The sequence below is a fragment of the Tachypleus tridentatus genome, chromosome 12 (assembly GCF_004210375.1).
Source record: "Tachypleus tridentatus isolate NWPU-2018 chromosome 12, ASM421037v1, whole genome shotgun sequence".
NCBI classification, from domain to species: domain Eukaryota; kingdom Metazoa; phylum Arthropoda; class Merostomata; order Xiphosura; family Limulidae; genus Tachypleus; species Tachypleus tridentatus.
In genome coordinates this window covers 35,386,100-35,401,799 of record NC_134836.1, presented here as the reverse complement: position 1 = coordinate 35,401,799, position 15,700 = coordinate 35,386,100, and the positions used below count along the sequence as shown (strand labels likewise).

Here is a 15,700-nt window from a genome sequence, read left to right as displayed (position 1 = left end):
CAACAATTTTAACACTAGTTTGATATCAGTTAAGGGCATTAGGGCTGATTTAAATCTTACTAACAGTAAAACTAGTAATAGAACTTTTAGTTACAACTTACATATGCAAAATTCTAATATTGACTCTAACAGAAGTGGCTGAAGAATTTTTGGCAACACCATGAGTAAGGTTCTATTAAGATTGTTTTCCATTATCAGAAAAACTTGTTAGAAAACATAGAATAACACTAATTGCACAGCTGTGTAAAATTTACCAGAGATATAATATAGAAAAAGTAGTCTAATTTAAAATTTGAAAATATGTATATCTGTGGGCCACAGTACTGTTAATACTATGAATTTATATATTTTAGAACATCACATGAAATGGAGGAAGAACAAGATCCTGCTACAATGACTGCAAGCTTTTCAGACTTAGACCTTCAGTTATCCCAAGAAACAATGAAACAAATGTGGGAAGAATTGGAGAAACTGTCTCCAAATGGGCAAGTGTTGTTTCCTAGATAATAATTTTACAGTTGTGTTGTTTTTACTTAGTGAAAATTAAGATTGAATTTCAGAAATTGTATTCCTTTTTTATGTGAATTAACTTGTTCTTATGCAGAAACAGTAATTGTTATAGTTTTAAGTATTTCATTAATTTAAGAGTTAATGTAAAAAGATATTTATACATGAGATTTTGGTTTAGTTAAAATTTTTGAATTTGGTAAACTTATTAATCTGAATCAGCTCCTATCAGTTGTTGTATGAGAAGAATATAACAGAAAATATATTTAAAAAAATCTACATAAAATTTTAAAAATGCTTGTTTCAAACTATGTTTCTATTTCTTTTCTGTTTAAATATTTTTCAGTGCAACATTTATACTCTTTGAAGAAAATGCAAGTTGGTGCATTTAATTATAAGACTAATTTTGGAATATATTAAGTTATTGTTCATTAGGTTGTACTTCTAAAATTTCTACAACTGAACCACTTAAAATTGGCACTTGTGCCAATAATTGAATTCTAAAGTAAATAAGCCAGTTGGCATAGTTCAGGTGTTCTCCCAACCTCTCTCTATCTTTCTGAAGAATTAAAAACTGGAAATAAATTTGGCTCAAGTATTTACCCATTTAGTAGAATTGCATGATAGAAACTTGCATAGTCTGTTTTCTGTTGTTTATATAACTGCTTTTAGTTTACACTGCATCAGTGTAAACTTACATTGGTTTGTAGTTAATTATGATTAAACTTCCATGCATTTATAAACAGGGTAAGATATTTACTCCTGTGCTATTTATGTATTAGTGCCTTTTGTCAATTCACATAATTTGTTAGGTTTTGAATACTAAGAATACAATATTGAAAATGTTCTTTTAGTTACAAGTAACTTGTGTTTAAAAAATAGATAATACTACTGTCAGCTAGTTGTGTGATGCTGTTCTTGGTTTTATCATATGTCTCAGTAACATTGGTATTAAATTGTATTTAAAATAAAACTTTTTACTTAAACTGGATAAGATTGAGTAGTTATACAAAGGAAATTTGAGGGTTTTTTCAAGTATTATAAAAACTTCTGTTTAGTTATTTGTCTTGTTAATATCTTATAATAAGAAACTCCTTACATCATGAAACCAATTATTGCAAACATTGTTGAAACTTCAAAAATTTTGCAAGGTATGAGAACATATCAGTAGTCTCATAATATTTCACACTTTTTGTATGTTGAAGATGTGCAAAATATTAGAAACATTCCCAAAATATGTATAATACATATAATATGTGATTCTGGGCAGTAAATTGTTTTATTCCTCATTATCCATTATGAATGAGAAATGTTTTGTATGTTTTAGGTCCTTCACAGTGGTTGACCAAACTACCATAGGAAGTGGAGATCCTGAGAATGAGGCACTTGTTGAATGTGATAAGTTTGTTATAGATCAGCACATTTATGCTCACCAAGTAAACAGTATGGTAAGTTTTGGTTTTGAAATGTGGTTATTGCCCTCATGGTCTCCTTAATCAACACACTTCTGTTTTTTTAAATATATGAAGAAACACAAGGCATTCACAGTGTAGAAAAATATTCTTAATTTGCCCCTCACTTTTATTTGTTTTGTTAACCCCATATTGAAAAGCTTTCTTTGTGATTTGATTTATCTGAGAGTAAATTTGAAGATCATAAATAATTCAAGGATGTTGATTATGTTTAAATTGGGTTTTTACTATTTTCTGACTGAAGTGAATACACAAATATACTGTTCTGTTAAATATCTTAGATTTGTGAAACTTTGTGTTTGATTACTTGTTAATATAATCTTTGTTTGTGCCTCTATTATATTGTTATAATGGGGACATTTTATTATTAGTTTTCTAAGTAACTTGGGGTGCTGTGTGATACTGTTATACTATGCATGTGACCCATGATACACAGCCTGTCACATTTGACAGGCACTATAACACTAACACTTGTAAGCACTTGTAAAGTGGGTTTTGCAATAGTTTATTAGTCCCCATCAAGTCTTTCATAACACTTACTGTTCAGGCAATCAGCTGTTTTTTACACAGGCTTTTATGACTTTGGTATTTTAATTTTAATTGGTGTAGACTAGACTAGTACACATGCACACACACTAATATACTTTCTAATTATATTGTTGGGTTATATAGACATTCAGTATATGTAATTAATAAATTAATTCAATATGTTAAAAAGTAGGAAGGAGATCTTTAACAAATTTGATTGTAATCTAAATTACATTTTAATTGCATTGATTTTTCTGCATGATACAAGGCTGCAGGAGTTGATCAGAAATTGTTCTTAGTTGTGGTTTCACTTTCAGTTATAAACATGGCTCACTTTAGTCTGCAAAACTGTTTCATTGTGAAAAGTTAGTACAACCAATTTCAACTTTTTATAATAACAATAGGGCAAAAGAATTTATTAATGCTGTTGCATGGACCTATATGTAACAATGTTTTATGTTTATCAGTAACTTAGTGATGGAAAGTGAGGCAGGAAGGACTGGCTCTGAAAAAGAACAAATTTTCATTAGGGCAGTCAAGCAAGTTTTGACTATTTAACTATTGTCATAGGTTCTTTCAGCTGTAATTAAAACTTGTTTACAATAGTTTGCTAACAAAATGAAAATTTTCAATTGGCTTTTAAGTATTAAATGCATTTTCCTTTGAGTTGAAATGGCATTGAAAGATAATATATGTGAATAACTTGCCCATATAAAAGACTGTGTGCATGTGTGATAAATGAAAAAGTGTGACAAATATATATATCTTATTCACTGATATGAAAAATTCAAAAAGCAGTTCCAGACAAGTGGCACACTTAGTATGCAGTATTTTAATTTTTCCAAAGTGTATGAAACTCAATCTATTGCACACATAAGATATAATGCAAATCATTTGCTGAGTAATTGGGTAATTCTTCCTTGAACAATAAAGAATCTCTTGCCAGTTTCAAGGAGATAATAGTATTGGCTAAATTTCATGGACTCTTAATGAAGATGGACTTTTATGTCAGAAGGTTGTTTGCACAAGGACATATTTGATACATGTTCTGTGTTTTTGTATGGAGTTTAAAAAAGAAAACATTTTAGTCCTTCAGTTACTTCCTGTGGTATACACTACTGTCAGTGTCAACTACAAATTAATATAAACAGTCTAGACTGTGGTGAGAAAAACTAGTGATAAACTAAGTATTATAGTCATTACAGATATACAGGTTTGTCTCATTTCAGAGTATCTTCTGGATAGATTCAATAAATTGGGGTCACACCATCAGGGAAATTCATTGTTTTAGTTTACACAGATAGTAGTTTTATGAAAAAAAACAGCGAGTCATGATAAAACTAAAGTTAGCTCAGAATGGAAAGAATTTGAGAGAATGGTTAAGTACAGGTATACCTGCTACAACAAGTAGAATGTGTTTTTAAAAAAAACAAACACGTGTTATACAATTGCTTATTGTAACATGAAGATTTTCCCATAGGAATAATTCTGTGAATCAGGATGCATTTCTGCAAGATTATTTCTTATATAGTCAATTTTATTAATGATATAAACCACTGTAACAATGTATAGTGATAGATATTAATACAAAGGAACAAATATTACAATCAGACATTTAATTTGAGACAAACAAGTACAAAAATGTTTTGAAACTTGTTTATAAAATTTTTTTTTTTTTTTACCACAACACCTTCTGACTTTCTTGCTTCTTAAAGAAGGGGTCCAATGTTGCTTGTTTAGCATTTGTGTTGAAGCTTTTTCTGGTTCTACCTACAAAACTTTCTCATAATATCTACATGTTTATTTTGTGGAGTACTTGTATGTTTGTTTCTCATTTTTTTCACATTTAAAATCCATATAATTTCAAATTGTGCAGTACATTATAACATTTATTTGTTAAAAATACATCTCATAACTCCGAGTCTGCATTATAAAATATTGCATTATACCAGATATACCTGTAGTGCATGAATGAGGTCAAAACTAAAGATCTCTTGGAGCATGTGTTTGTGTACAGAAATATAAGAATGTAAGTTGGTGGAAATAGTGCTCTGTATAGGGCTCAGTAATAGTGTAATTCAGGTAGAGTTTAGTCACCTTACCCCCTTACTTACGGACTTAGTTTAAAACATGTAACATCTTAGAATCTTCTGATGAGCTAAACAAATTATTTTGTATAGACACATAAGGAAAAGTAACAAATATTGAAAGCAGTCTTTTAGATGTTAATGGTAAAAAAGGAGAAAAAATTGATACAGATTCTTCTAACAAGTCTATATAATGTTCAACAAGTAAAATGAAGTTGATTCTGTCATACCAGTACTGATAATTTTAAAGTTAGCAGCATGTTTTTAAGGTACCTTATGTTCTCTCATTTGATTTTTTTTAGGTCTGGGTCCTCTGATAATTCTCTTAAATCAACTTGTACACAAGGTCTGGTATTGTAGATTAGTATCAAAGAATTTCAAGTGCTGAATTTCTTAGATTCCCCCTTGTTACCATTGCATTCTTCTTCTTCATGTGTCAAATCTGCGGCAGACATTGACAACCATGGCATGCCAGACTTCTCTGTTGTCAATCCTCCTTATCAACTCGATGTTGCTCATTGAGTTCTTGGTGACATAGTTATTGAGGCTGTCGATATATTTAGTTTTTTGACACCCTTTGCTTTTCCTCCCTTCTATTTTTCTACATAGCATCTGTTTCTCTATCCCATTCTTCCTACAGATGTGTCCTAGAAATTCCATTTGTCTCTTACTTATAGTTTTCATGAGGGACCTTTTGTATCATGCCAGTTCCATGACTTCCATTAAATGTGTGTAATATCATCAGCAAGTTTGTGATAGCAAAACTGATGGTTATTTTATTAGTCAAGACATTTTTGTCTGTTAGTAATGTTCTTTTGTTAAAACTAACAAATTAACTTTTAAGTTGTGTGATAGTACTTTAAATTTTATTTGTGATTACATAAATTTACTTGTATATTTTATCTATAAGCAATGAAAGTAGGTCTTGCTAAACCTTTCTAAAATAACTACAGAAGAAAAAATTTCAATGATTAAGTTTCACAAGCCTTTTTTTGTTGTTGTTGTTAAAACATATTTTTGAAGGAAATTATGCTATGCATGAAAGAAATATGGCAAATCACTAAATATACCTCTAAGTCATTTTGCTGTATCATAGCAGGGGCCTCAAACTTAATACCCATATGTACATATTATGCCCTACAGTCTGTTATGCATTGAATATAGATGTAATGCATCCTAGGGAAAAAAAACTTGTTTCCAGTTTTATAATGTATTTTGTAAATCAATCTGACAGAAGTGATATGACTATAATGTATTTTGTAGAAGGTCAATCTTCTATGTAAAATATTTTCAGAAGTGGGTTTTTCGACATCACTGATATGACTCCTGCATATCCTAAGCAGGATAACATGTTTTAACAGAAGTTCTGTGAAGATGTTGGGGCTTTTGAAATATGCTATAAAATAATGTCTTTATTAAAGAATAAATTAACAATGACTGTTTGGTGAAAAAGAAATACAGAAATAACAAATATTAACCAGTTTCAGATGTTAGAATGTAGTATTTCCTTTAAATAGTATGTGTATAGCTGTTTGCAAAGCATTTAAGTCTTTTGTGCTCCATGGTTAAAAGAGTTGACAAGTCTACGTCTACTCTCATCCCTGTTTCTGCCCTTTCTTCTGGTGGCTCCTGTGTCCACTACCTTTGGCTCTGGTTCATGCCCTAATTTGTTGAAATATTTGTTCACATACAGAGACCTTCCCACTCAACCCAGGGTAGGATCCATGGAGGTCTATTGGCCTCCTAGAAAAAAAATGTGATTGAAAACAGAAAGGCTCTCTGTCCAATGCTCCTCCATCTAAATAAATATGGCCACTTTGATATACTGGTTTTCCTCCAAATATAGATGACATTAATTATTTGATTGATTCTTATCATCCTGTTTGTCTCTCCTTCCAGGAAACATTTCTGAAACCTGCCAATGCTGTCATCTTTTGGCAGTTTTTTTGTGTGTGTGTGTGCAGAAATGACAAACTGTGTGATAGACGAGTGCATTACTCTGGCAATGCTGGTTATTTAACATATGCCTGCCCTGTCTTTGCTACTCAATACACCCTTGGAGGCCAAAGCCATCCTGTTTCCTTGGGTCATAACATCGCTGTTTGTTCTCTTTACCTGTCTGCTGGATAAATCTATGATTAATCAGACCTTGGTGCTCTCATTGAATAGTTACTGTCTTCTCTTTTAATTGTGGGTAATTTTAATGAACATAATCTCCTCTAGGTTGGTGCTGATAATGATGGAAGGGGTTGTTCCATAGAGCGTATGTTCTTGGATCACATTTCTCTTTTCAATACTGGTTTTTATACTTATTTTCATGCACCTAGTCATTCTTTTACTAATATTGATCTCTATCTGCTCCCTTTCATTTTTCTCCTACTTGTTTGGAGAGTTGACAGTGATTCATGGGGCAGTGATCATTTTCCTATCATTTTAGAGAGACTGGCCCTCTTTCACAGCTCTCTCAGAACTTGATTCTGCCATTTTCTGTAAGCCATTGATAGATGACTGCATGGCAGCAGTGACTGGCTGTCCAGGCTCAGTGTATCCTAAAACCTCGACACGTTTTCCACAGTATTCTCATCCATGGTGAAATCCTGTCTGCTACATGACACAGAATGCTCAAAAACAAGTCTGGTATTCTTTTTGCAGTTATCCGACACTTTTAAACCACATGACTTTTCAGCATACTAGCCCATGTACGTTTAGCAAGTAAGATGTCAAAACCAGAAGGAATCTTGACCTAAGTACTCAACTAACATCTCTTCTACCACCAATTCTAATGCCTTATAGGATAAGATTCAGATAGTCAGCGGGCAGTATATTTTTCTCAAGCATCTAGCACTTCTGCTTCTTCCCCAACCTTCTTTGTCATCAAGACTAGTGATTACCCCCCTTTTTTGGGTTGATTGTCTCTGACTATTCCAGCACTCACAGGAATGAGCTTGCTGACACCATAGCTAAGTCTTTGTGATCTGGTGTTATTACTTACTTACCTGTTCCATAGATGGACTGTGGTCCTCTATTCAGAGCTCAGCTCTGTGCCAGTTGATTTGGAGTGAACAACATGATAACAAGCTTTTCCAGTTAAAACCTTCTGTTAGACTTTGGCCGTCTTGTTTTCATAAGAATCGTAAAGAAAAAATTATCCTGACTTAACTATGCATTGGTCACAGGTTTTTAACTTAGTTTTCTTTTATCTGGGATTGATGCACCAATTAGTGAGCTTTGTGATAGTCGGGTCACAATAAGCCACATTTTACTGTCTTGCCATCGTTACCACCATGGGTTCATCCCTAACATTGGACTGTATCATTGATGATGGTGACACTGTCTACCTTATCTTTTTAAGGGCCATTGGCCTTTTTAATTATACTTGAGATTTTATTCGACATGAGGCCACTGTTTTTGTTTTAACTTAATTTCATGTTACACTTTATAATACTTTTAGTGTTTTGTTTGTTTTTAGTCTAGTTGCTTTGTGCCTTAAAACACCAAACAACAATGACATTCATTAACAGCAAGTCACAGCAAGCCTATTGTAAAGAATCTGGCCCACAAAATCTGACAGTAGCAATACGGCTTCAACTTCCAATTTCAGAGTGTTAACAGAAGTCACTCTTGCAACTAATTTATGCCACAAAATGCAAATACTTCACCAGAAGAATGTAGCTGTGCTGTAATTACATAAGTAATATCACAGGTTCGGCACAAATCCCACCTGTGGGATGTGCTATTGTGATTTTTTATTTTTGTTTTATTTCACTGAGATTAGCTACAGTTATTTAAATTGGCTGCAGTAAGGTGCTCCTGTTATTCAAATTTACTGTGTATCTATCTACACACACACACACACACACACACACACACACACACACACACACACACACACACATGCATCAACTATGTACAGAAACAGTTTACATGCTGAAAAAATATATAGTTAATACTTTTAAATAATGTATTTGTAAACTAGATTTATTTCATTTATATGCATTACCTGTAAAAAAAAAAACTTCAATAAAACACAAACTAGTTGTCATAGTCACAGTAAATTACTAGAATTATTATTGTTGAAGGTCTGTATCTAAGCTTCATTACAACATAAAGGAAATTCTCGTATCTTTTAAAATACAACACAGTTACATCTTGTAAACATCTTATTAGTAAAATAATTTTCATCAAGATTGATCTGGTAACCACCAAGTACTGAGTTGAACCCATGCATGAATAATTACTGTAAGGTTGATAATTATTATTGTGTGAATATTTCACTCAACTGAAAGAGAAATGAGACAAAGGTTAACCATGAGGCAGATCTTTGGATTCCCCAACTAGTGAGTTTGATTCAAATCATTGCGATACGAACAAAATATTTATGCATGTGGTGTTAGTGTGGCAGTTAATCTCTTAGTGTGGATGGTGGGTAGTAGTGTGCTATTGATTTGGGGGTGCCTTCCTTTTGGTCAGTAGTTTAAAATTATGGATAACACCAAAATGGGAAAGAAAAATTGAAATAAAAATAATTTAACAATCATATAAAGGTAAGGTAATTAAATTGAAAGAAGAATTAATAACAAAGACAAATCTGGTATGGAAACCACCCAGTGGTGTAGAAGGGCAACCTTGTTTTAGGATTTTTGTCAGATGAGGGTGATAACACACAGTGAAATAGGTTAAATTTCTAACTTTTAAAACTTTGGCTTCAGACTGAAGGAGACACAAGTTCTTAATCAGTTAAATGAAGCAATTATTTCCTTCCACAGAGCAGGTTATTCAGGTAGAGCATCTGATGGAAAGGAGAACATCTAACATTTAACAGTTTTTACTTCCTTAACAAATTACTTCACCTAATCTTCATGAAATAGAAAACAGTTTATTATATTTTGGTATTACATTGTGATTCATATTTAAATGCAAGTAACTCTGAATAAGCTGAAGCACCATTATAGATTTTTAAAATATAACACCAATGCCTCACATTTGTAACTGATTTTGTGTGGGAACAGTTGGGAATAGTTATATTTTAAGAGTGATTTACAGGTAGTATAATGTTATGCCTATAATACTAAATATAAAACATCTACTGTAACACCAACAAAGTATGACTTGAAACTTGAGAACAGTAGAATGATTTACTACTTACTTAAATCTACCAGGGTTTGGGGAGAAAAAAGGGACAGTATGTCACCAAAATATTTTTATATGGTCCACTTTTTTTTTTTTAAGACATCTTGAAAGTTTGTTTGTTTGTTTCAAAGTGAGAACTTCTGTCAGGAACATTACTTCAAAATAGTGTTTGTTTCCAAGTGAGAATCTAATTAAGTAGGTAATTTGGTAGTTATAGCTTTTATTTTTCAAGATGAGAAATTATATATTGCAAAAAAATTTGAGTTTGTTGTATAAAATCGGCATCTCATGAGAAAGAAATGGTTCTATTTCGATAAAACAATTGTCAAAAACATTTTTCACTCAAATATAAGAGTGAAAATTTTCAAAAAATGATTTGGAAATTTGGAAAAGACATACGAAACATTTTTGTCTCAATACAAAACAAAAATATTATGACTCATTTCATGTAAAGGAAACTTTAAAGCAATTGAAAATCGGTCAAAAACTTATTGAATATTTATAAAACTTACAGAAATTTTGGTAGTCGACTTCATTTGATTCCCACATTCAAGACTTACATTTATAATTTTTCACAAAGTATGAATCTTATGCTTTATCAAAGTAGCGCCAAGTTTTTGTATAACTTTGTATTAATGAATAGTACTGCAACGTCAAAAGTTTGTTTTAAATCGAGTGTCAGTAATGTTGGAGGTGAAACGTCCTGGAACCATAAATCTAAACATGCAACTTGTCATTATTTTTCCGAGGAAAAAAATTTTCTATAATGAACTGCTAACGTGTCAAATTGTTTCTTTTGTTACTGATGTAATTTTATCGGAAAGAAACGCTTATTTGTCGACGATAATGTATTAGCACGTTTTTTAGTTTAGATCGGATAATTATATTGTCATGATTTCGTTCAGATTTGTTACAAATTGAAGGCAAGTCTCCGATCTACACAGTCTCGTTGGTTTAAGCGCTAAAATTTAGTATTTTTGATGTATACAAAAATCGGTGGTTTGATAAATAGTTCTTTTGTGGTGTACCTTTTAACTTTGAAGTTTTTAAGTGATCTATCCAAAGATTAAAGTTTGCTGTAATAGGTACTATTTGTTCTTATTAATCTAACTTTCATAATATTGATCGAGTGTTCGATGTCGTCTATTAACATTGTTTCATGCGAAATGGGGGGAAAAAAAAGCAGTGTAGTTGTATGTTATAGAATCGGTTTTAATCTTATTACAGTAAGACAAGCAATGAAGTATTGTTTTCAAAGCATGTCTAATATGCTGATAATATAAATACAGATACTTTTTATATTTGTGCATACAGTAGTAACTTGAAAGGCGTAAAAATTGCGTATCGAGAGTTGATAGTGTTCTCTGTTACACCTAATAATAACTTGTCTGGACTTGCTAATCGTACACCAAACGTCATCGGACTCGCTTCGTGGGTGGTTGGTGAAGAAAGAAAGGGGATTATGAAATACTCTACACTAATCTTTCTGACGTAAAAGGCCTAAAGATGTGGGAGGATGAATAATACAGTTGATATTGGCGGGGTGAAACGAGTTCTCGCACGTGACATTACGTGATAGCGGTTATTTAAACTGATGATGTTGACAGCTAACTTATTTTGACGTTCAGAGGTTTTATGTATGATTGTTAGTTGTATACGATTCAGTGCGATCATAGCGAATGGTTTAAGTTTGTATTTGGTTGATATTTAGGAAAAAATCGTGTTATAGTCATAAAAATGACAAATTGTAACAAAAAACGAGTGAGTTTTCATCTTCCCAGGCGTAGATCAGTTAATCCTACTCAGGTAGGCCTATTTTTTAAGTTGTTAGATCGAAGTATTTAGTGGAAACTGTTAGATACGAACTAACATAATTTCTTCCATTTATTTCGATTATTGACGTTTTTGTAATGATCTGATAGAAACGAATGAAAAGTATTTACTGAGTTTAAGGTTTTATTCAGTAAATAATTTTGATTATAAAGTTCTGTGTAGTTGTCACTGACTACAATTTATCCTGTTTAAAAGTATTTTCAATAATCGATATTTTCTTCATTTCTCCTATGCAGTTAGGACATGAAGTTTGGATTTGACTTTTAATTTATGTATTACCACAAAATATTTCCTGCAATTTAGGTTGTGATTGCATTATAAGTGATACCAAACCCTTTTCACAGGTGATAGGATGCTGATGATTGGTTGTAGGCTATCTGATCAGTAATTTCAAATTAGATATGGCAACAGACTTGTTTTACCCAAATACAATTGCATTGTAGTGCCCTTACAGCCCTGCAATTTACAACTAAATATAGTGGTTGTCTGACTCTGTTGTTATTCTGTTAAAACAAAAGTGTAGATTTCTGTGCCCTTTTACTCTTTTGGGTCTGTTATAAATGGAGACCTGTTCAATAATAATAATAAAATAAAGCCTATTGGATCTGTAAGATCAAACACTTCAGGCATTGAAATTACTATAGAGAAAAGATGAGGTGACAGTTTAATACAGTTAGTATTACATGACTTAACTTTTTCAGACAATATTTTTGTGGTCTGTCAGCATTAGATCTAAACTAAGTAAGTTACTAAATATGTAGATAAAAACAAGTACAATAAAGGTAGCAGATTAAAATATAAGTGTGTAAGTTTAGTTTTTAGCAGTGTTTACTGGTGACTAGTGGTAGATATTTTTTCCCCAGAAAAATACTTCACATGTATTCAAATAAAGCTAAAGATGTTTTCAGTGATACATATTTTCTATCTAACTTGTATAGTTGTTTGAAGTAATCTTCTGACTTCTGGAGAAAAAAAAATAAAAGGTGAATTTCTGTTTCCAATTATTTGTTTAATATATAATTAAAGCATAGTATGCAAAATTTACTTTCTGTAGGTTTCACCAAATGACATTAATCCATCTACATCAGTTGCTACTCGCACAGATTTTTCGGTGAGTTGTTCTTTTGAAGGATGCATATAAAACTAATTGTTGGTTTAGTTTAAAATATTTACCTTGAGAGGCTATGTACATTTCTTTTTTCTGCTCCACATCAATGTTGTAACTGATACATAACAAAAGTATAAATACCTATATGCAAATTGTTTATCTGTTTTCATTTTTGTTACTGATATAAGCTATTTCAAGAGTTAAGATTGTTACATGGGTATTCATAACCAAATAAAATGTGTATTCTTAATGTTATCTTGTGGTATGTAGCATTAAGTAATTTAAATACAATATACTGTGATGCATCATGCTTAGACTTACCTTTATTGAGGCAAGTCGACATTCACTTAAGTCACTGTGAAAGTTTCTTTGGAAATTAAATTTTCAAGTACATGTATGAAGATCATAGCTTGTCTGTAAACTAAAATTAGGAAACCTGTTCATATCCTAACATTTGAACAGTCGTAAATCATTTTGTAATTAAGAGAAGATGTCCTGGTTATGAAAACTTGAGAGACAGTGCAGCAAAGTTTAGTAAAACTTTAGATCTTCTAGTTTTAATATTGGCACATGATTTATCTGTATAAAGTACTTTGAGAAAGTATAGCTAAAAATTGAGAATGCTGCATAATTTACAGAATTGTTTTAAGGAACATTCATTTTTATAGCCAGTAGTATTTATACATTTACTGTAAAATTCTTGTTTTTTTAATGGGTCTTCTGGAGTCTTATTATTATCGTTAGTTCTTTCTGTATAAAAGGAAATTGCATTGCTCAAATTATTGACTTTCTTGTAAATTTAATTGTTTATTTAAAAGAGTTCTATTTTTAACTTTGCTAACTAGCTCTTGGCAATATAAAACTTGCTGTGAATGTGTTTTGTAAGTGAAATGTATGAAATATTCAACAGCTGACTCTTAATGGTTTTTACAGAAACACCTTAAATATTTAACAGCTAGCTTCAAACAGATCTTGCAGAAATACACTTCTGACCATGAAAGCCTCTTTACAGAAATATAAAATATTATTTAACACTTCTGATAAGAGTTAACACATACCATCACATATAAAAGATGCAATTGATTTTGAAAAATATCCACAACTTGAGAACTTTTGAGTTGCTAACAATTCCTCATGAAAAGAATAATGAGCTATTTGAAAATGTTCACATTTTGGGTCTTTTTTTAAATTCATTGAAATGTTCAATAGTTCTGAACGGTCTTTTCTTTTGGCATTATCATACTCATTATTCATGCTACTAATTGTTATAATTAGTATTGATATATTGTGTCTGAAACCTAACCTGGATTTATGTTATAGAATGGAATAATTCATATGGACTTCCCAAATATTTCTAACTTGCAACCTGTCATTACTCAGCAAGAGCAGTTCCAGCAGACACCTGCCTCTTGTGCTCTGCCTGCTACGTAAGTATCCATATTAGTTCATAAAGAAAACTGATATTAAATGGGAAAAATTGCTAATGAAATCAATCCATTATACAGACTTGAAAAATCTTAAATTTTGTATTTTCAGGGGTCTTAAAGTTGTAGATATGATGGTGAGGGTCATAAAAAGTCTTAACCTAACCACAGCCCAAAATGAAATGTTTATGCTCACACTAGACATATATATATGTTAGAGTAACATGCTAGTAGGAGAGAAATGTGCATTAGTATTCATTGTAGGTGCATTAATTGTTGAGTAATTAACAAAGAATATTTGAATGAATATTTATGATTTAGTGTTATTATTTTGGTCAATTTTCTATGTAAGTAATTCTTCATATTTTCTAAATATTGGTCTTAATATTGTATAGTTGATAGTCCAGGAACTACGTGAAGCTCATTCCTTAAAGTGTTGTTATATTAGTAGTTTATGAAAACCTTAAAGAACTATGTACGTACGTTTTATTAAAAAAAAGTTACTTCATTATTGTGTCAGTGGAACATACTCAGTTGTTTAAACTTTCCTTTGGTATTTGAGCAGCTAATGGTACCATTTTCAAGTAGAAGAATACCCATTGTTGTTGTTTTTTTAAAAAGAAAGATGAACATACTACAAGTTTCTGTTCTAACAGTAAATTATAATTGTATCTCTTCAGGGATAACTGGCTGGGACAGTATGGTTTTTCTGTGTCTTTTGGTCCCCAAGAAAGACCAACAAAAAGTACAACCTGGACAGTAAGTTTTTTGTATATTGTCTTGTTTTTATTTTATTATTATTATTGGTCAAAAGAACATCTGAATCTAATTGACTAGAAATGCTTTATTAATCAGTGCATATGAAGAGATGTGGAGATAAGTGAAGATATATCACTGGAGTGATAGTGGAGAAAGTTGTTAATTGCTTATCCAATAGAAAGATATTAGATGAGAGGTGGCTTGGCATTTAACCTTATCAATGCTAGTCAAAAGCCATGTCATTGTTTGTTGACTGACATTCAAAATTTTAATGAACTACTATGTTATGAATGTATGGCAATAAGTTTAGTATTACATTGTAGATTATAATTCAAATTTTAGCATTATGCATCAGTTAATTTCTTAATTTGAAAATATTAAAAAATACCTAAATATTGATTTCTATGTGCATTACTTGGTATGTTGATTGAATCAGCAGTTCAAGTTGATGTTTGTGATGTCCAAATACAAATTCTTTAGTTTCTTATAAATTAGGTATTCAAATTACTGATATTGACAGACTAGATTGTTAAATAAGAGCCTCTTACTATTTTCCAAGATATTATTTTCATTGAATCAACTAAGGTGGCTTTATCCACATCTTCAGTTTTGGAAAATATCTGCTTGTATACACCTACTTCACCCAGTGAAGTATGTGTAACCAACCAAAAACTTGGAATGGTCACCCCTGCTGGTTTTCTCAGCCTCTTTTGATGTATTTGTACAGCAGACTTTCTTTTTCTTGCTAGATTCCAAGAAGTTAGGGAGTTTTAAATTGCATGTTTGTTACCTGTATACAGCTTGATAAATTATAGTGGAATTCTGTGGTATGGATACAGTAATTTATATTAG

At 31.4% G+C, this 15,700-nt stretch overlaps 1 protein-coding gene across 10 annotated transcripts in view; it reads left to right on the top strand.

Annotated features, from left to right (window-relative positions):
* The window catches only part of LOC143235823 (cellular tumor antigen p53-like), an 82,741-nt gene that overhangs the window by 34,127 nt on the left and 32,914 nt on the right, over window positions 1-15,700 (top strand). For 8 of the 10 annotated variants that reach the window (XM_076474032.1, XM_076474028.1, XM_076474033.1 and 5 more), the window contains 5 exons: window positions 354-485; window positions 1,835-1,955; window positions 12,612-12,668; window positions 13,986-14,092; window positions 14,770-14,848. In XM_076474032.1, coding sequence (XP_076330147.1) covers window positions 367-485; window positions 1,835-1,955; window positions 12,612-12,668; window positions 13,986-14,092; window positions 14,770-14,848 — 483 coding nt within the window. In that variant the 5' untranslated portion in view covers window positions 354-366. Of the gene's footprint in view, window positions 1-353; window positions 486-1,834; window positions 1,956-11,225; window positions 11,531-12,611; window positions 12,669-13,985; window positions 14,093-14,769; window positions 14,849-15,700 lie in introns of those variants that run through there. The other 2 variants (XM_076474036.1, XM_076474035.1) reach the window with 1 other exon arrangement.